General features: G+C 47.1%; 1 protein-coding gene across 5 annotated transcripts in view; it reads right to left on the bottom strand.

Annotated features, from left to right (window-relative positions):
* The window catches only part of PRDM11 (PR/SET domain 11), a 51,055-nt gene extending 29,412 nt beyond the window's left edge, over positions 1-21,643 (bottom strand). For 2 of the 5 annotated variants that reach the window (XM_027719564.2, XM_039378252.1), the window contains exons 1-5: positions 20,925-21,245; positions 3,559-3,677; positions 3,087-3,190; positions 1,944-2,206; positions 897-964 (exon numbers count right to left, since the gene is read on the bottom strand). In XM_027719564.2, the coding sequence (XP_027575365.1) occupies positions 897-964; positions 1,944-2,206; positions 3,087-3,190; positions 3,559-3,677; positions 20,925-21,149 (779 nt within the window). In that variant the 5' untranslated portion in view covers positions 21,150-21,245. Of the gene's footprint in view, positions 1-896; positions 965-1,943; positions 2,207-3,086; positions 3,191-3,558; positions 3,678-20,924; positions 21,246-21,425 lie in introns of those variants that run through there. The other 3 variants (XM_027719566.2, XM_027719567.2, XM_039378251.1) reach the window with 3 other exon arrangements.
* Between the last annotated feature and the right edge of the window lie 243 nt (positions 21,644-21,886).

The following is a 21,886-nucleotide window of genomic DNA, read 5'->3' as shown; positions in this document are numbered from 1 at the left end:
ACCAGGTAATTCCACACTGTTTTACTCTCTAGGAAACGTCTTCTTGAAAATAACTGCTTCCAAAATTCACCCCTAAAAACAGGATTGGTCTGAATGTGGGACAGGCCTCGGTATAGAGCAATGTCCTGTTCTGGTGACATACCACACATATGAGGCCTCAGTGACCTACATTTTACAGATATATGCCAGCACTTGAAACACTGCGTCATGGTTACACACTTTCCCTTCCTGCTGCAGTTCCCAAACCAGAGCCAGCCCCACTCCTGGCTCAGTACTGAGACCCTGCTCTGCCAAGGCGCGGGGCCGGCAGAGGGAGCGCAAGCCCATGCATCAGGTCTGCCTTTGGTGCTGCTGCAGCTCACTCTTTTTGCCTTTCTCCTCGCACAGGACAGCTGACACTGCCAAATGACAACCACCACAGACAGCTGTTTCAAGTGAAGCCCAGAAAGAAAACAAAAAAAGCACCTCTTTCAGTCTCTTTCAAATAGGAAGGAACAAAAAAACCCAAACCAAATCAAATGTTACCCTGGGGATAATGCAAAGCATTTTGCAAATATTTGAACATAACATAAAAAAAAAAAAAATAAAAAAATGGAGTAAGACCTGTCAGCATTTTTAAGAGTAGATAAATAGGATCATCTTTATCATTTATCCTTATTCCAGAAAACAGTCATCCCTCCATACACACATCTATGTCCTGTTTTAGATCCTTTCTAAAGGAATCTGACACCAAAGGATACTCATTAAAATAAATACCGAAAGAGCACAAGCACACCATTTACAAAACGGGTGGTGATATTTTGGGGTTTTTTTCTGACAAACAACAAGTAGTGTTTGATGGCCTCTCTCTTGAAGACAGAGCCCCAAAAGGAAAGGCAGAAGAGAACTGGACTCACCTCATCCAGTTTGCTTTGGTTTCATCTGTCCCATCAATGGATTTGTAGCGGTTGTTCTTATCAACAATCTATGGAACAAGAGAACAGATGCAGCACGTCAACCAACAGGTCAAGGCAGAAGAACGTATATGAATCTCAGATCGCTGCTTCAGTTCCAGCCCTAAGTCAAGATGTGAAACTCTGTCATCAATCTCAGCTTTCCTGGTACTAACAGGCTGCTGACCTGAATGTGTGTGTGGAGGCTACTCTGAACTAAGAGGCATTTTCTATGTACAGATATCTGTAACAAAACCATGGATGCAGCTAACAAAATTGCTAACAATCCCAAGAAATAAAAGATTAACTTCCCTTTCAGGACAGGGCTGAGACACATTTATTTTACAAATGGAGAAGTATGAGGAGCATTTAATATCAGCAGCTCTCAGTTTTTTCCCCACCTATAACTCAAATCCCACATTGCATTTCTCATAATAATTAACATCTGTTGATCCAGTGACAGGTCTATCTCATATGCTACCCAAGGCCTGTATGAGGGGAAAAAATACAGGGTTTGGTGCTGGAGTCTGCACGTAGATCGGTTCCTGATGGATTGGATCTCTTTTCTGCCCTCTTGGCCATCTCCTCTGCTCAGGCAATCTGGAAGAGAGTGCTCTAGGCCCATGAGAGAGCTCTGCAATCTCTAGATAGAATCCTTCCTCTATCATCAAAATGATGACCAGAGCAGAGAAAGGTACTAGAGGACACCTAGACTGAGTGGGGATGGAAGAACACGGTTCTTGGCAAGAGAGAGAGCAGAAGCAAGTTCTTCTTCCTACAACTGTGAACTGAACTCAGATGTCATGGCACCTGGTCTCCTTTCACATATCTATACCCTTAAGTTGCTAATATTTCTGGTAGGTCGATGGTTGCGTCGTGCACATGTGGGTCAGCAGAAGACCTTCAGAGAAGGGGGAAGATGGCTAAAGTTTGGCACCACAAGCCCATAACTCCCCCAGCTCTGAGCTGTATGGCTGAGGTGTCACTTAGTTGGGGAGACTCGTCACTCACCAGCCACGAGAAGAATCCTGCAGACCTGTCCTGGCTAGAGATCTGCCCTTCGTACGGCCCGAAGATGTGACCTTTGGGGATCACCTCATTCATACAGCGCACATCGTTCTCCCCACTGGGCTCTTTAACCACCTCCATTCCAGGAGGGATGGTCAGCGCTGCCCGGTCAGGAATGCCAACAGGCACTGGCGTGTCAGACACAAACACTGGGGGGCCATGGTTCGGACACTCATCCACGAAGTACTCCTGGCAGGACTCGCAGACTGCAGATGCAAAGGGAACCAGGGTTAGGTTGGGCACACGTGATGTCTGTGCAGTTCACGCAATGCACGGGATGCACAGTGCTCAGGCCAGCTCCCTGTCCTTCCCCCTGCCAAGCTGAGCCCCCTCTCCAGTATCCACACATGCAGTCACTTCACTGGTTTGTTTCTCCACATCTCTCAGCAAGGGTTCTGCCCCAACCCACACCTGCCTAACCAACACATGCATTTGCATAAACCCTGATGCTCTACACACATTTGCCACTGATGGCTGCATGCACAGGGAAAGGCCCCGTCACTGCCTGCAGAGACAGAGGCTGGAGGTTCCTGCACATCCCTGGTTAGCAGCTAAGTCCTCCAACCAAGATTTGATTCCCCACACGCCAAAGAGGGAGCTAAAACAAACATCCCTCATACTACAGCCTTCATTCTGTGCTTGGGAGAGAGACAGCATCCCCAGGCACTTTCCCTGTGTCCAGACAGGGATGCAGGTCTGCTTTTTTGTAGGTATGCATAAGTGGCAGCAGTTTTCTTTTCCAGACTATAGGGGAAAGAGTTGTTGTTTGCACAGTGCTCCCTTTGCAGTCTGTGAATTCAAGTCTTCAGTTTTTGCAGACTCTCAGGATTTTCCAATGTGTGTTTTCATGTTTCCAGCTTACTTTCCACCTAGTTCCCTACCTCTGCATAACCCCTTCATGGACAAGCTGATTTTGTGCAACAGCTTCTCTTTTAAATGTGCCGGTCTTTGCAGGAGAGCATGTAAATTTGTCCCTGGCTTCTTTTTTCCCTGCTTCTTGCCCCAAACCAGTAGGGTACCAGCAGGGACAGACCAAAGTCTATACAAGCAGCAGTGGTGCTTTTCCCTCACTCACAATATACTTACACCAGAAATCCACTTGCTGAAAGCTCTTGGTCATGATTAAATCCCGTTTCCCTTTCAGTTTCTTGGGCTCCATCTCTATGGACTGTGGGTCAGGCCTTCCAGAGCTGAGGAGGAAACGACAGAAAGATGATCTTAACCTACCAAGACATTGGGACTGCACACAGAGAGGAGCTGAGGCAATGGGGCCTGACAAACTTCTTTAGTCCTAAAACTGCAGCAGAGAAATAATTCAACTTGCCATCCAACCTGCCAAAAGCTAGTATCTGAGATGGCTTAAGGTTAAAGCCTACAGCAGGTAGTGGTTTCATCTAGAGTAGGTGCACTAGTAGGTGAGCACCCTTGTCAAACACTCCAAGGCTGACCTCACAAGGGAGGGCTTTACTAACTTCAAGAAGTTCAAGTATATTCCCCAAAACCAGCTGGGGGGTAGGTGGAGAGAAGGAGTACATCAGTCTGAAGCTCAACCACATACCAAGGCTGTCCATACTCCTGGTCCCGGCAAGGAGAGCAGGCCTCTGTTTTTATCGTCACCATCTCACCTAAGGAAGCTTGGGTCTGGATCAAACAGTCCTTCAAGTTCTCACTCATGTTCTGAAAGGGAATGAAGGAAGGGAGGAGAAGTATGAGCATCAGGAAATCACATGCTTCCTCTCCCAGGCCAGGATACAGCCAGCAGAGCAGGCACCCTCCTGGCACCAAGAGCTGCCATCACACACTGGAGCACCTACACATGCATGTAGGTGGAAAAGTCTTCCAGGGCTGGGGAGGGAAAAGCAGTTCAGCTCTAGGTCAGATGAAGAGCATGAAACACCACAGAGCAACCTGAGGCATGGAGAATCTGAAGTATGCTTCACAGTGCCCATTAAAAATGTTGCATTTGGAATTTAAGACTGATGGGTGTGATATGTTATGGCAACATGGAGCACCACTACCTCAGAGCATGTCTTTGGGGACAGAACGACAATAAAGAGGAATACAGACTGTGGCACTGAACCAGGATCTGTCTACGGACATAACATATGCCAGTTTCCATCTGGGAACAGAGTGCAGTGTACTACACCCCTGTGGATGGAGCTTTCCATGTGCTCTAGACACCTCTAACAAACAGGTAAGTGCCTACAGTGCCCTTCAGGATTCCACCAAGATTGCACAAATTATGGTCTCAATCTTCCTGTCCTTTGCAAGGTCCAGAACTGAGCCACCCCTTTGGCACATGAGTCTGTTGTAGTGAAAATGCCTCTCCCTTTGCTCAACAAAAGAGCCAGGAGCCACTTCACAGAATCACAGAATCAACAGTCACTTAATGATGTCTAAGGACAGCAAGCTCTAAAATGATAACACTTCCCTCCTCATCCCATCATGGGATGGTGCTGAAGAGAAAATATAGATGTGTCAAGTGATGATAATTCGGAATGGGTTTAATTTAGATTTTTGGAAGGGCCACTAAGCTTAAGAGCATCCCAGCTTGAGAAGAGTAATAAAGCTGAGTGCTTGTCACTTCATTGCATTCATCTTAAGATTTCCTCCAAAGCACATGAACTGGCTGCTCTCAAGTACCATACCAGATCAGACAGATTTCACACTGCTCCCCCCAAAGCCCCCTGGGATCACCCTTTCCATGTCCACTGCTGGATGACATGCTTTGTTATCCTGCACACCTGCAGTGCTGTTGGAAGGGCCTAAGCAGCTGATCAGACCCATTCTGTTGGGGGAGCTGGTGGAAGAGCCCATCCCCATCATGACTCAGCTCAGGGCATTCCTAAATTCAAGTTCTAAGCTCATAAAACCCTGAAGACAGGAATTTTTTTATTCCACACATGCTTGTATGGGGCTGAACACCATGGAAGTCTGATCTTCATTTCTGCTCTGTTTACAGCAAGAAGACTATCCCCAACCTTTCTGGCTCCTCTTTGTGCCAGGGAACAAATGAATAGTTCTTCCAGTCCCACTTCTCACATGTCAATGTGCACCCTGAAAGACATTTATCAGGGCTGTATCAAGGAGCATTACTTAATATTCATATAGTGGTCTGAAAGCAAAGCCTCAGCGTAAGTACTAGACACAGGCAAACACATGCACTTTTAAGCCTGTACAGAATGCCAAAAACAAAACACGTTTTCTTTCAGAATTACCACCATCATTCAGAAGGAAAGCGATACTAAGGGCAAAGAGGGGCTCATTATTTTGGCAAGCTGAGTCCCTTGTCTGTGCTCTCTGGAGCAAGAGGGAAGCTCTCCAGTCCCGTACCTATGCACCAGCTGGTGGTGCAGGTAGGGCCTACTTGCCCTTCCCAAAGGAGAAGTCTTTTCTGGAAAGTCTGCAGTAAAGTAGCTGAAGAGGGAAAAAGCTTGGGGAGGGAGAAAATGTTAAAAGACAAGAAGAGACAGGTGCCCCAGAGCTAGTTAGCTGTGGGGCCTATACTGGCACAGGAAAGGTGGATGCTGGCTGCAGGGCAGATGCTCTCAATCAGAACAACCAACTACTTCCATTTTGGACACCTGGAAGACAGGACACCTGGAGTTAAAACACCCATATCCCCCAAGGCTTCTGTAGGAAAAGTTACAGACATCTGTCTCTGAAGATAAAGTGGCTTTTCCTTTCCCACTCTTGCCTCATGGAGACTTACAGAGCAAGAGAAACCCTGTGACGACACAGTCTGACCTTCTGCCACGGCAGGTCACTGTGCTTCCTTCAGTGAACTTCAGGCTAAATCACAGCATATCTCCAAACAAGGGGGGAAAAAAAGGGAAGAAACACAGTGTTTATTTTACACACAAAGCTCCATATTTTACTGTATGGCACATTTTGCAGCCCTCCCTTCTCATGGTGCCCCCTGAACTCCCTCTAACTTATCAGCAACATTCCTGTGCAGCACTGGCCACAGCACTCCTGTGCTGGCAGGAGCAGCACCTTGCACCAAGATAACACCCTCCCTGGCCCTGCTCTGGATATCCATGCTTGTGTCCAAGTAATGCACTTACTTTCTGCCAACTGTGCCCAGCTTGGGTTCTGTTTTTGGTGAGCTGCCGTGCTGCTGTAAGAGCTCTCGCTCCTGCGACAGCTCCCAGGCCACCATGCATCCTGTCAGCCCTCCCACCTGCCCTGAGACTAGATGACTGCTTTAAGGCTTTCACACACCTCCTCATTGTCTCACTCAGCACACATTCAATCCCAACTCCACCACTGACTCACCTCTTTTCATTACTTGCCACTTGCCCAGACTTTATGTTGTCCACAAACATAACCCAATTTCATGGGTTTTCTTCCAGGACACCAACAAACTTAAAATCAAAGGATCATTTTGGCTGCAAATGACCTCCACGATCATCGAGCCCAATGTAAATCTAGCACTGTCAAGTCCATCACTAAATCACAGAATCATTTAGGCTGGAAACAACCTTTAAAATCATCAAATCCAACCATAAACTTAGTATTGCCAAGTCCACCAATAAACCACAACCTTAAGTGCCACAGCTACGTGTCTTTTAAACATCTTCCAGCAAAGGAGACTTAGCCACTTCTCTGGGCAATTTCTTCCAATGTTTGATAACTCTTTCAGTGAGGAAATTTTTCCTAATATCCAATCTAAAACACCTCTGGTGCAACTTGAAGGCATTTCCTCACATCCTATCACTTGTTAAATGAGAGAAGAGACTCACTCCTGCCACTTGATAGCATCAAGCCAAAAAAACTATTCCCAGCTGACACTACTACAATTATCAGCAATGGCTCTCCTTCTGTTGTCACAAAAAAATGTGACCTTTTATTTAGTCAGGTTTTTCTTTATGCATTGAATCATAGAATGACTTGGGCTGAAAAGGACTTAAAGATCATCTAGTTCCAATCCCACTGCCATAGGCAGGAACACCTTCCACTAGATGAGGCTGCTCAAAACCCCATCCAATCTGGCCTTGAATATTTAAAGTGATGGGGCAGCCACAGCTTCTCTGAGCGACCTGTTCCAGTGTCTCACCATCCTCACAGTAAAGAATTTCTCCCTAATATCTAATCTAAATCTATCCTATTCCAGTTTAAAGCCATTCCCCCTTGTCCTGTTCCTACAGGCCCCTCTAAAAAGTTTGTCCCCAGCCTTCTTACAAGTCTCCTTCAAGTACTGAAAGGCAACAATAGGGTTTTCCCAGAGTCTTCTCTTCTCCAGGCTGAACAACCCCAACTCTCAGCCTGTCTTCACAGGAGGTTCTCCAGCCGTCTGATCTTCACAGTCCTCCTCTGGACTCACTCCAACAGTGTGTGTGTGACACACTGAATCATCCTACCTGTTTATTCCCATGACCTGTGGCACAACTTCACTGCAATAAACATGCAAGACATACCAACAGTTTTACCTTTATCAAGTAAAATTACAGCAACACCAGAAAATCACACTGTTAGAAAAGAATGATTTTTAAAAAATCAGTACAGACTGAATATTACAATTAACACCCGCTCAAATCATGAACAAAACAATACATATCAGCTATTACATTATTTTACTGGAAGCAAACATCAGATTGCAGTTAGTGTTCTAGCTTGCCCAATTAAACTTGAAATTGGCTTACTTCCTTATGAGTAACACACAACATTTTTTCAGTCTAAGTCATTATGTATGCTTTTCTTTAAAAAAAATTATTTTTAAATTAGCGTTTATGACCCAGAGAGTGCTGCTCAGCCAGTCCTTTTAGAATCCCTGAAAGCAAGTTAGTCAGAACAGCAAACTTTAAAGAGTACTGCTCTAGTAGCTGCTATTTGGTAATTTCCCAAGCTACTGCTACAACAGAGAGCATTACGTTGCTGCTGTAACTGGTACCATCTTCTAGCTTTTCTGCCAGAAAAGAAACACATGAGATTTCTCCAGTTCCAGACCTCAGCAGATGACTGTGCTTTTAGGACTCTTTTATCTTCTGATTTATTTAAAGCGGTGTTTAATTTTTCTTAATTTCACTGCCCATTAGTTTCTCTTTCTTGCCCTTTCTCCTCCCCCTTTAGTTTTCCACAGGTACAAGAGTTCACATTCTGCAGTTTTCACTGCCTCCACTTCATTGTTGTGGGGTTTTACTGGCAATTTTTATCGTTGTGTTTGTTCTAGCACCTAAATATGAAGAGCCTCTGAAGATTTCAGGTGATGTCAAGAAGCATAAGGAGAGCAGGCTCCTTGGTTACTGCTAAAGGTATTCCCAGGGGGTACTTGGCCTCCCACGTGTATGTTCCTGCGCCCACCAGGACGTTCGGCCCTCCAAATGTCAATGCGCACACAGCCTACTGTAAAGTCCTAGCAGCATGTCAGAGAGAACAACCCCCAGGTGAGAGAGATGCTGTGACGTTCAGGTGCTGTTTGCACACAACATCCAGCTCTTTGGACAGCAAAGGCAGTTGAGGTATGAAGCACAACGGTCCTCAGTGGGCCCAGGACACCAGTGAGACTGCTGCAAATCCCAAGAGGCGTCCCTGGGTTGTCCCCAGGTTCACAGGCACTGCCACATAACCTCTCCTGTTTTCTTCAAAAGTAGGCGAGGACCTGTCACATTTCTGCATGACACAGGTTAAGATTCCCAGTGATTTCACCATATTGCTCAAAATCAGGGAAGTAGAAAACACAAGAACATCTGAGTTGTTAATCTCTAATGCAGGAAAAAACCTCCAAATGGGGTTAAACATGAACAAACCTGTGAATTCCTGTCCTCGAGTATGCTGCCTTTATCACTGCCCCTCTTGTAGTTATTAGTTAACAGTCACAGACTCTTATCTGCGTGGATCAGCCTCCAAAACAGAGCTTTAATTTTACATTTTACTGGCAGGTTTCCCAGACTCGGACATTCTTGCATGTGAAACAGTCGTATAGGAATCCATCCCCTTCTCAGCACACAGCTCCTTCACTCAGTTTCTCTCTGCTGGCCTTCTGGAGGTCATCCCCTCTTTTAAGAAAGTTCTCGCACAGCTTGTACCACGTTTTTAAAGTGCAGGCCCATGGTGAAAGATGGACTTGAGTTCATATGCTTTTTCTACAGTTGCATATTATTACCAGAAATAGTAATCCAGAACAGTCAGCTACTGATGAGCTGAGAAGGGGGAATAAAGCACAGCATTCAAGGCTCTGAGCTCTCCTCCCCATGCAGCCATGGAAGACCCAGGCTGACCGTTCTCCCTGAGGTGAATTCGTTTACCAAGGTCCTTGGCCGTGCCAACCACTTCAGGTCACTTTATGAAGTACCAGCTGGCTATGCAGCTCATGCTCGCAGCCAAATCAAACACTAAAAGATCCCACAAAATAAGAGGGAGAACCAGTTTGCTCAGAGGAGGACCACTGTCCACAGACAGATATAACCCAATGCGCCACTAGGAAAATTGCTTTTGCCTTGACAGTTGCCACAGTGCTGGCGTAACTTTCCCCCCAAAGGTACAACACTCCTGTGGATGAAGCTGTCCTCCACCCTGTGGTTCAGCAAAGCAGCGCCTTGGCACAGTGAAGGCTGGTGGTGGCACAGCAAGAGCCGATGACCTGCCTCCCAACCTGCTGCAAAACCAGGACTCTTCTCTGACAGCCACAGAGCAGGGCTGAATGCAGCCAGCACAGCTGGAGACAAGCTGAAGCAGTCACAAATTCAAACTTAATTAGTGAAAATTATAGGGCATGCATGATGTAGGATTTGAGCAGCCATGGACTGTGATCAGGACTTGTTTAAATCATTGCCAATTACTCCACTACATTCTTTGAGCTTCGAAAGAACGCTGAAGAATGTCAGGACTACATGAAAGATACCTGGAAAAATTACCAGTTTTTCTGCAGCTTTCTGAAGAAGGTTGGAGAGAAAGCTTCAAAACCGCAAAGACTTAAACCTGTTTTCCAGCAGGGAGGGCTTAGAGTTCACAGTGGTTTAATGACTAGCCCAAGACCAATGGTTTAATGACTAGCCCAACTGACATGACAAACAGCATAGGGGTGCCACAACACCAAATTCCCGCTGTCATCCTGACTGCAGACAGGTTGGGAATAGGGAAATTCCCATTTGCCAACCTGGAACTCCTCCTGTCATTTCAAATGGATGCAAGATGTGTTCACACTGTCACTCCTACATGGTTCATTGGCAAAACAGGTTATCAAAACCTGCCATGATCCACTTCATGACAGATGCGTTTCAGAGGGGGAAGAAGGAAGAGAACCTCTGAAAAAAAACCCTGAACCAGTCTTAAGTTTGTTTTATGGTGGCTTCTAGTGAAGATGGAAAATGCTGATGACTAAAAGATTTGACATGAAATTCTGTATTATGGTCAGTTGGGAGCATTTGCCCTTTGTTGATCTAAGAGTAGAAAGATGACCCATATGCTGTCATGGATCAGCACAAGTGTATGCAAACCAGGTATTATTTGATGCAACTTCCCTATGTTAAGTGCTCAGTAAGGACTCAAAAAACCAGGATGCTAACAAGATAAAGCTCCTATGCAGCCTAAAAGCCTCTGAAACAGTGTGACATGCCACAGAACCAAGGCAGGTACTGCAGTTGAATATGTGACTTGCAATTTTAAAATACATGGAAACTTCTCATTTTTGTTGTGCTCAGCTCCTTGCACTGATTTCAGATTCACAGTTTAAGGGTAGGAAGGAGAATTAGGTCAACGTGACCGATCCCCTGTATGTCCCATTCCCTTTCCTTTAGCCTACAAACAGGACAAAAGCCTCCATCTGAGTCTAGCAAGAGGGAGAGAAGTCAACACTTCATCAGAAGTTCATCTCAACTGTTAATCCCCCTCAGAGACAAGTTTTATATGACTTCTCTAGTTCTGGGCACCAGTCAGTTGTTCTTTCAAAGGGCCCTGCAACTAGGCGGGAAAGGTTGAAATACCTGACATCTTGGGACATTGCTTTGAACAAATGGAAAGAATTGCTTCCCAGGTTAATGGTGTTCTGACCATCTTTGGTCAGAACTGCCAGTTGCACTCCTTTGCCTTTGGCTTCTTCAACATAAATATATACCTTCATTTATAAAGTTAGAACAAACAGACACAAAACCCCAGTACTAAAACTAGATGCTATTCCACCAACATTTTTCTCCCCAAGGACAGAATAAGCGTACAACTAAGTGGCAGGTGTAAGCCTTCTTCCTTAAAGCACTACTGAAAGGTGTTTGGATAGCAATAGCGATAAGCACTGAATTAAACCACATACATAGCAGAGCCCTGGATATGTACCCATGCAATATCTTCTCAGTTTTCCAACAATTTTCATCATTCTGCTGTATAATCCTTCCAATTTTCTCTACATTGCTTCAAGATGCTGGCACTAGAAAGCCACACTGATGTGAGACTGAGTCTGAAGTAAATGTAAGGGTTACAGACATAAAACTGCCTCCTCACCCTGATTCATTACCGCCCTGTTTGTGTCCAAAATCATGGTTGTCTTTTCCAGCTAGGACCTGGCACAGAAAGCTCCCCAGAGCTGCCTGCCCATTCTGACCCCTATGTTCTCACACGAGACTGCTCAGGACACAGCCTCCCTTCGCAGATCACGTTCAGGACGTGCCTTTCCAGATTCATAACTCTTCACTTGGCTGCATGAAAATTATTTTGTTTCAATGGCTCCATTTACCAAACCAACTGCATTATACCATCCTGCCCCTATCAACAGCTACAATCCACCAAACATGTTTCATCTTCACGTGTTGTCAGTGGTGTCATACTTTCTTCTGCATCACTGAGTAAGTGTCAGGCAGAACTAGCTTCTCTCTTCCTCTCATCTGAAGGGAAGGGTCATCAAGTCTACTTCTTTGAAAATGCAGCCTCCACATATCATGTTGCAGAGACTCTTCTGTAAAATGATCAAGCTCTAGCTTAAAATAGCTGGATTATTTGCTCCACTCATCTAAAGTGGCAATGCCAGAACTGTGATCTTTTGATGCTGAAAAACCATTTTCTATGTTCAGCTTAAAGTTAATCTGCAAACAGTTGATTTATTAGTGTGCTAATACTGTCCTTTACCTTAGAGTATCCTTCATCCTCTTTACTATTTATACTGCCACTTCAGTATATTTATTGGATGCTGACTCTCTATCAATCACTACCTTCAGTTCCTAAGCCATTCGTATTTTATTAATATTCCCTGGCATTAGATATTAACTGGGTTCTCACGCACTGACTTATATGCTTCTATATGTAAATATATCACATCTACAGATCTTTCTTTAAACCAATGATAAGCTTCTCAAAGAACAAAATCAGACCTGTTTTAAGAAGTACAAGACACGTTCTGTAACACCAGTTTTCAAGCATAAATAACTTTATATTCACCCAGGATTGGTGTCATGCTACTCAGCCTCTCATTTCCTGGGCCATCCACTTGGCAATTTTCAAAACCGTCCCAATACGATTACTCTTTCAGTCTCCTGCATTTGCTGTGATCCCAAGACTGATTAAAAATGAACATCACCAAGCTAGAGACCTCCTCTCATTCACCTAATGCTCACTATGTTTAATGGGAATGTGCTTTTTCCTTAGCACAGCTGCCAGCAAAACTTTGCTTACCCACAGGGCCCCAAGCTATACAACTGCTATGTGTGTCCCTGGATCCCTACTTGTAGTGCTCAACTTCTGGATAATGAACTTATCCTTTCCCTGCTGCTGGCCCAGACGTCAGCCTCAATGGAAATCAAGAGCACACAGCTCAACAAAGGGAAGCAGAGATGTGACTTTACTGCCTAAATGATCTACTCTCGTCCATGGACAGACAAAAAGGCTGAAGTGAGGAAGCGCTTGGGTAGGCATGCAACAGGCTAGGCCACCGCCTCACTCCTACTCTTCTGCTGTGTCGGGAGAGGGAAAAGTGCCTTTAATATTTTATAAGGCACATGCAGGAAACTCAAGATGCTCCAGTGAGGTCCTGCCAGCCTCACTGTGCATCTGGGACCCTGCCACATAGCACTCAGCACCCGCCTGCCACCCCCATTGCCCAGCCACCCACACTGAGGTCACGCACATCCAGAGGACCCCTGCACTCATTCAGGTTGGCCAGCCTGAAAATTTCTGTGGGTGAGCAACACTAGTGATTCATGTATTTGAACAATGATGGAGGCAAAAAGGGAAAGGGAAGGGAAGGCGCAGGGGTGGGCAGGAAGCAAACCCCAGACACTATTTTCTAAATAGCAGATGTGGCTATTCTGGCTAGCAAACTTCCACTTTAATTTCTAACCCGCAGAGATGGGAAATGATTCATGAAAAATCAACAGGATAAAATTAGCTGGAAGGCAGAGAGATAATTCATGCAACCCAACCGTCGTGAGCTGAAGTGCCAGCACTACCAGCAGTGCCTGGCATTTCAGCCTCCGGTGCCCTTCAGTGACTGGCACCCGGCCAGTAATCAGCTCCACATATATTTCCTTAGTGTCTAAATTAGCCCCTCTGAAAGTACATCCATATTCTAACAAGACAGGCTTTCACTTAACACTTTTCTAGAAGTTCCAGCTTTTTCTTTTCCTAAAAAAAAAAAAAAAATTACCTGCAATACTTTGTCTTTTTCTTCCAGTGTCAAATGTTTAGTGGTGTCAGAAGACCGGACAGGATGGACAGGCTCACACACACATCTGTAAGCCATGGCCAAGCTACGCATTAAATTCAAACTGCCTCACTGAGTCAGAAAACTCAGTGCATTTTGCTGGAGCTCCCTTTTCCTGCACAAAGCCAACACCACACTCAAAAGCAACAACCAACTGCTGGTCTGCCTTTATATACATCAATTTTTTTTTGTAAGACTGCCCTTAAATTCTGTCATGAACAACAAAACACAATTTCACCCTTGACACAGCCACATGACGGAAAGTTTCTTGAGCAGAAGGTATTACTTACAAATCACAATCCAAAACTCTTTATTCCAAAGACAGATGAGAAACTGTCACCCTTCCAAGAGACCTCTGGACTTCCAGTAGGCATCTGGTTATTGAGCAATGCCCCTTCCCACCATCCAACTCAAAAGCTTCAGGAATCAACAGTCAAATTGTAAAGCCTCTGCAGCACGGATACCTCTAGGAAGAGGCAGTGCCAGGTGCAGGGGGATCCCCATTCCATTGGGACCTGTGTGTATAGATGCAAAATAAAGATAAAATCCTGCTTTGGCACCATTTATCCAGTTGGTGCCTGTTCATTTCTGTTGAAGGATGTTATATGACAGTTCCTCTATGCTTGTTACAGTGGTTTCACTCTACCTGAGCCTCAGGACAAGGCAAGTGGCTCCTTTCTTTTTACTTGTTCAGCAAAAAGGGAAAGAATATTTGGGGGAAAATGAGAAGGTAGGAGCAAATCATACTTGTTCCCAAAATTCTGACAAACTAGCTCAATCTTTTAAAAGCACTAATGAACACAGTTGGAAGAATGAGAACAAATTGACAGTTCCACAAAATGCATAGGAAGCAAAAGCAAGAGCCATATTTATTTCTCCTCATTTGTACCCTCTTGCAGGCCATTAGGAAGATAAGATCTCACAGCACAACAGACATTATTCAGAGCTGGTAAATCTGTCTACAGGTTAGGGGCTCATGTTACTGGCTTGGATAAGTACTGGTTGAGCATGGGTCACACCGACCCTTTTCCTTGGGGCAGGCAGGAGTCCAGATACTCCAGTGTCGGATCTGCCAAGAAATCAGATATCCGTGTGCTGAATGCACCACTACCACCACTTGATCTGCACATTCCCTTCCATAGAGAGAGAGAGGTGTTCAAACCCTGTAGATTGTAACACAGCTAACTAGAAAAAAATTTCCAGCAGGGGCCAAGCACTTCTGGTCCATTTGTGTAACCCCCGCTCTTCAAGTGCATCTTCTACATAAAGGCATTAGGTTGCACAGAAATACCTGGTCCTTTATGCTATGGACAGTTTTAAAACGCTGATTAACAGAAGCATGAAAAGAGCCCAAGAACTCATTCAATCCCAGTCCAATAAGCAGAGGGAGCACATCAGAGTCACTTCACATACATAAGTCACTGAGGGACTACAAAGTTCACCAACTACCCTAACAGAATTTCATCACCTGACTAGGAATGAGACCTAGTTAAAAAAACCCAACCAACCACCCGTTAAGTCCATCAAACCTAAAGAGGATACATTAGCATCTGATTTAGTTGGTGCAAGCTCTCAACACATCCAGGAGATGCAGTAAGTGGATCCACCATCCTGGAGGTACTGCCTTTGCAACAGCAATGCAGCATTAGCTGCTGTGACTCCGTGCCAAGGGTGAGATACCACTACACCCAAACACTAGTCCTTAACTACTTGATTTAGGTAAAATTTCTCAAGGAACAAAGCAACTTACACACATATCATACCTAAGAATGTTCTCTTTCCAATCACGAAGGGAAGAGAAAATTAGTAATTAAAAAGTTTCTTCAAAAGCTGATTGAACTAATTTGATCTCAGAAAAGATAGTCTGCATGCCTCGGTGTGAAATATGACAACTACAGACCATATTTTATTGTTCATAAAAGTATGTTTCTGTCTCATCAGTATTGATTTTTCCTGAAGTCAGTGTCCAAGTGTTTTCATTCATTTCATCTGAAGGAATAAAAAGACTGGACTCTGTGAACTGTGGCATATTTAACATTATCATTAGCCTTTCCAGGCAAGAGGTTTCCAGTGTAAAGAAAACAGAAGACGACATGAAGTACTCCAGCAGCCTCAGAAGAAGAGAGATTTTAAAAAACCAAACAACAGCAAACCCCCTTGATATACACAGACATGAGGAAGTCAAGGTTTATAGAAATGAAAGGTGTGAAGAGGAACATGCTGGGAGCGGAAAGGTAATCCCAGTCAAACTCATGACATCTTTCCAGGAAGATGCTGTGTACACTTAATCTGCAGCTGAAGAACCACATTTAACTCCACTCAGCATATTATGATACAGCTTATATGATGCATTTTCAAAATCAAGCTTCATTGTACCAAAAAAAGAATGTACTGGCCAATATTTCAAAATGATTATCAGCCTGCAAATGCCTGATGGCCCTGACCAATATCAGCTCCAAGTACCAGCCTTCAACACTGAAAGGATGTTAGTGGGGGCCATTGAAGCCCCAGATGGCCTGATCCATAGTCAGGAGCCTGGAGAGAGTGCTCTGCAGCATGAAGCAATAACTTGGCTTGGGGGCTGGCAAAGGATGCTCAGTGTATCAGCTCCCCAGTGCGCAAGGCAGGAGCACCACTGACTCTCAGGGGGAGTTAATTACAGCAGTTCTATAGCTGGCACACAAGATAATCCCCCACATCACCTCCCATGCACTTTTACCACTCTGTCCTTATACACCTCACCCAGTACCCACACTTAAGTTTCCACCGGCAAAAGCCAGCCCTCAGCTGACAGCAGCACAGGCAGCCTGGTTGAGCCGCTGGGAGTGGCAGCCCTGGTAGGGCTCAATGCCGAGATTTTAGAACAGCAGTCCCTTCTCTGGGACAAGTCACTACAGGCAAAGGAAAACTAGTCTTTCTGAAAAGCCAAAGCATAAGGAGGAGAGAAGAAAAGGGGGCAGAGAAACCAAGCCATTTATCAGAGTGTGTTCGAACTGGACAACTTGGTTTATGATTGACCCTTCTGATGGGCCCCTTACTATGGCTGTCCATGACTGAGGGACTGCACTGAAACAGTTCTGCAGTACGCATTACTGATCTCCCTCTGGAGGCTGCCAGTTTTTGCAGCTTAAATCTTAAATTATATGTATAATGTTTTTACCTTTTGACTGCAGGGAAACTGTTCTGAGTCTGAAATGCCAGAGTACTGCCTCCCAGTCCTAAAGGATAACGAGGCATTTGAGCAACAGCTCTGAAGGATACAAACTATCCTGCTCCCACAAACGGATCAATGACCCAGAAGCATAACAGCAAAGCCTTAAGTGTCAATGTTCTTAATTGCTTGATTGTCTCTCTGCAGAAACATAGGTTCTGACAATTATGTGTAGAGGCTGGAATGGAAGGAGGAAAAATGTCAGTGCTAGTACCACCTTCACTGACTCTAGTGGAAGTCCAAAGCCTACGTGGTGAAGACAGTGACTAGACTTCTAAAAAAATCACATTGCAAACATGATTCTAGATGTCAAGCCAAAATTTACCCCTTCACCTCTGCTTTTTTGCCTCCTTGCTCTCAATCCTCCCGGTCTTTTCTATCGCATTGTAGTGCCTATCACATGGTGGGCATTATAAAGAAAAGGTTCTCTAACATGGGATACTTGTGTTGCCCTCCTCACCAGATTTCTTCTCCATCCACCTTGGCTGCTCCCACCTTTCAAAGATGCCCCACAATGGCTGTGTTTTCCATTGCTTTTTGGCCTCTTTTATCTGCAAACTTCCTCCCTTTCCAAAGCACTTTTCCCTCATCTTCTTTCTGAAAATGTCATTAAGGGTGATACAAACCTCTCACCTTATCTCTGCTTTTTCTTTGGGTGGCTGGACTTGCTACGGGAACCCACTTGTACAGGCAAGTTTAACTAGCAGGGATTCCTGAAAAGCAACATTTCACTATGCAGCTTTAGATGGAACATTGCTCTAGAGGCTTTATTTATAAATGCCTTCAGTAGCAGAGAAGAGGTCACGGGAAGAAGGGAAAAGCCTGTGAAATTAAAGCCTTCTTTACTCCACTGTTGAAGAGAGGTCAGTGCAAGAGGAGGCACTAAAACTGTCTGCAGCTGCACAAGAGCTCTGGTCCAAGAAACTTCACCCACTACAACAGAGCCTCAGGCAGGAGTGCTGTACAGACGCACTTGCAATGAAATACACCACAAGCATGACAAGGAGCGAAACATGAAGCAGCAAAGTAAGCATCCCACAGCCAGGCTGCCCAGTGGCAGGCCAGGAGGAATTTTGCCACTTGCTCAATGCAAGCTCAATTGCACGTACTGACTCCCCTTCCCCAGCCTGTGCCTCAAGCAGCCCTCAACCCTGGGGTCGCAAGGGTTTGTGCTCAGGTGATAGACCAGATCAGTCAACTCAACACTGATGCAAGAAGATACATCAAGCATACCCTGACGTGCATCCAACTGACTCCAGATTTCTTAAAAAATGCCAGAAAGCTGGAATCCAAATTGAAGAATAAAAGAGATGTTTGCTTGTTTTTACTTAGGAAAACCATAGGTCTCAGATACACATGTTCCCAATGCAAAAGAGGCATCAGAAGTTCCCACCCGCACTCAAGCCACTGGGAACAAGAATAGCTAATTCTCACAGTTGCCCTGACTTGTATCCTCAGATCAAATTTTAACAGCTTATTTCTTCCTTCTGGAGGACCCCCAGTTAACCTACAGTATTATTATTTATCAAACTAAAAACAAACCCAAAACATTTTGTCTTTGGGACTATTTTAGTTTCTCCGTGCAAATCTTCACACCTGTGTAACAACACTGGGCTGGGAAAAACAATTTTAAATATGCTACTCCAAAATGACACGAATGATAGGCAGTATTTTAAGAGCTCTGGAAATGGTTTAGTAGCACTTACAGCTGAACCAGCAAGAGACAGGCCCTGCTAACAGCAACTTTAAGAATAAAGAGCTAGGTAAAAGCACGTACTTCTCTTACATAAATGGACATGAGGGGAAAAAAGCTTAAAAAACCACAACTCCACTTGGGAATTAACCAGCATGAGACAGGAGTTACAAAAGGAAAAAAGAATATTAAAAAAAAACACAGAAGGATAAAGTGTACACAGTACTCTCTATAAAAAGACCTCTCTCGCCTGGGCTTGTTGTTTTTCTCCTCAATATATACATATACTTTGATTCCTGACTCAGGGTGGCAACTTCCACTGACCACAATGCCTGTGGGCCCCCAATCACAATACCAGCCTGCTGCAGTGGAGGAGCCCTCCCGCTTCAGGCTCCTCTTGCAGTACTCATGGACACAACCTTTACACTGCTCCTACCCATCTCAAGCAGGTCCATCACTTTCCAGCAAGGAATACAAGCAACAACCTGCCCCCACCCCATTCCAATTAGATGGACCTTGCCTCAGTTCATAAAAAATAACGTTTCAGAGAAGTTCTTGCTTTTGCCATTACTATTTAAAATCAGGTATCACACTCACAATAATCCTCCTCTTTAATTGTCAAAAAAGTGCAAGTAATTGCTATCAGCGACTAGTAAGGCTCGCATTGAAAGAGTCCCCCATAAACTGGCCCAGAAAACACCATGCCTCATGCATGGTCCACAAAGATGCTAAAGGAGTAACAGGCTGGTATCCCAAAACCAGAAAGCTCCACACCAAAGCCAGCACTGAGTTGAGAACTGCAGGACTTCCTTCATGCCCCACAAAGAGCCAGAAGGAGCAGCAGCTTTTGACATTACTCCTAGGCAGGAGGGAACTGTGACTTCCCCTATTCTGCTACTCCACACTGCAGTGGGATTGGCCAATTCAGCATCTAGCCAAGAGCCAGGGCAACCTTCAGCATCTCCCGTGGCTACCTCAAATCCTCCCTGGTGAGCAGTTCCAGCTAGCCAACCCTTCCTTCACTAACACAGTCCTTCTTCTGGCCCCACCAACAGCCCCGACACTTGAACTCTTTGCAGGCTGCATGTGATTCAAGAGCTCTACATCACTCAGTCCTGTGTTAAACTATTCTTTTTTGAGCAGAAGCACCTTTGGTCCGAGCGCCCCTTGCAAGAAGCAAACACCCATCAACTGAACACTTTCGTTTCCGATTGCAGCCTGCACTTGAAAAAACACACCGTCCTCATCAGACATGTGCATCTATTGTGGGGTTTATACAAAATCCAGAGAGACAGGAGAGTCATTTCCATTTTGGCTTTCACTGCTTATAATCTTGGTGACTGGACACACAGAAATTTAGGGGACACAAAGCCCAATCCAGGCAGTGAGCTCATGCTCTGCCAGTCTCTCTGGGAGTCAAGGGAGTCAAACCTCACCAGCAGGATTGGATCCAGGGGGCTGCTGGATATTTGGGGCTGGGGCTCTCTTGCTGCTCAACAAAACACTGCACACACCTGCAGTGCTGGAAAACAACCTTATCTTACAGTTAGGCTGGTATTTTTTTAAGCTAGTTCTGCCAGTTCTCCTCCCATTAATGAGAGGCATTAATCACAGGAGAAAGAGGAAGCAACACTAAGCCAACAGTTTTGCCCACAGGCCAGCTTTTTTTTTTTCTTCTCGAGAATCTGAAAGGCAAGGCGGGAGGCATCTTCTGTTTCCCTTAGAAATAGGACAAGGAATACAGGAACATTTACAAGGAAGCTTGAAAGATTCTATAACTTTAAAAAAAATAATAGAGGGGAAAAAGCCCAAGAATATGCATTTGCAGTTTTTCCACGTGAGTTAACAGAGCATCCTGGTTAAGCTATGCGAGGGCAACTCTTCCCTGGAGCTCTGCACGGGGCCCGAGTGATGCTGCAAGCACGGTGCCCGCAAGCAGGGTGCAGCCACCGCTGTACTCCCGTTTCCCCCGGGTCCCGACCCCGGTCCCACTCCCCCGCCGCCGCCCCCAGGAGCGCCCCGCGCGGCCCCGCCCCCGCGTTCCAATGTGGCGCGCGCCCGTCCGCCCCCGCCGCCCATTGGCCGCCGGGCGCGTCAGTCACGGGCCGCGCTGGCGGCCGCGGGGGTGCGGGGGGAGCCGGGCGGGCGCAGCCGCGGCGCGGGCGGGAGCGGCGCGGCGGGAGCGGCGGGGACGGGCCGGGCTCCGCGCTGCCCGCCCCGGAGGGGAGAGCGGGGGAGGGGGGGGCGATACTTGTGCCCGCGGGTCGCTGCCGCCGCCCCGCCCGCTGCGGGCACCCCTTAATCCGGACCCCCCCCCAGGCTGGGACGGGTCCCCCCCCAGTCGCTCCGCAGCCATTTTCGTGGCCACCTTGGCTACCAGCGAGGCTGACTCACCTCGGCGCTGCGGGCGCGGGGAGCCCGCCTCGGCGTCGGGGGGCCCGCTCCGCCTGGGAGGGGCGGGGGGAGCCCGGCTGGCTGCGCCCTCCCACCCCGCCGGCCCCGCTGGCTAGTCCCAGGCGAGGACGGGTCCCGGGGCCGGGCCGGGCTCGGCGGAGGCGGCAGCGGCGGCTCCCTCCCTCCCGGCCGTGACCACCATCTTATTAGCACAGGAAATGACATGGAGAACGGAAGAGAGGGGCGTTCGGGGGCCGAGCCCGGGGACCCCCCGAACCGGGGGGAGGTGCCGCCGGCCCGCCCGGCCCGGTCCGGCCCGGCCCGCCGAGTCTCTCCCGGGGCAGCGGTGCTCCCGCCTTCCCTCCAAATACCCGAGCTGGGAAAAGAGGAGGGGAAAAAATAGTAAAAACCAACCCCAAAAAGCCGCACAAAGCAGGGGGGGAAAAAACCCAAACAAACCCAGAAGAAGCCGAGCAAACCCAAACCGCCCGCGGTTCCCACCTCCTGCTCCCGAGCTGGCGAGTTCCGCGCGGAGCCGCCGGCGATCTGCGCCCGCGGCCACCCGGGGGCTCGAGGGGGCTCCGCAGGACACAAACCGCGCGGGCGGCCCGCGGGCACCGCGCGGGGGGAGCTGCCGGCCGAGGGGGCCCGGCCCGGTGGAGCCGCCGGGCTCCGCTCCGAGCGCTGCCGCGGCCACCACCTGCCACCGCCCGGCAGCCGCCGCGGCGCTCCGCGGAGCCGGGCCCGGACTCGGCAGCCCGCGCCCTCGGGGCCGCCCGCCTCCGGGCGACGGCGGCGAGACGTGACCCCCGCCCGGGGCCGTGCCCCGGGGCTCCCCCGTCGGCCGGGGGCAGGGGCGGAATTGCCCCTGGCCGGGCGCCCCTCTCACCGGCAGCGCCCCGCGCCTCTGCTCGCCCGTCGGGAACGTCATGCTCTTCTGTGAGAAAAATGTCAGCACCAGC

Source organism: Pipra filicauda, unplaced genomic scaffold, assembly GCF_003945595.2.
Source record: "Pipra filicauda isolate LSUMZ 115617 unplaced genomic scaffold, ASM394559v2 scaffold133_size2016399_pilon, whole genome shotgun sequence".
In the NCBI taxonomy this organism is placed as follows: Eukaryota; Metazoa; Chordata; class Aves; order Passeriformes; family Pipridae; genus Pipra; species Pipra filicauda.
Note: the sequence above shows the minus strand (reverse complement) of the source record. Positions and strands in the feature narration are given on the sequence as shown.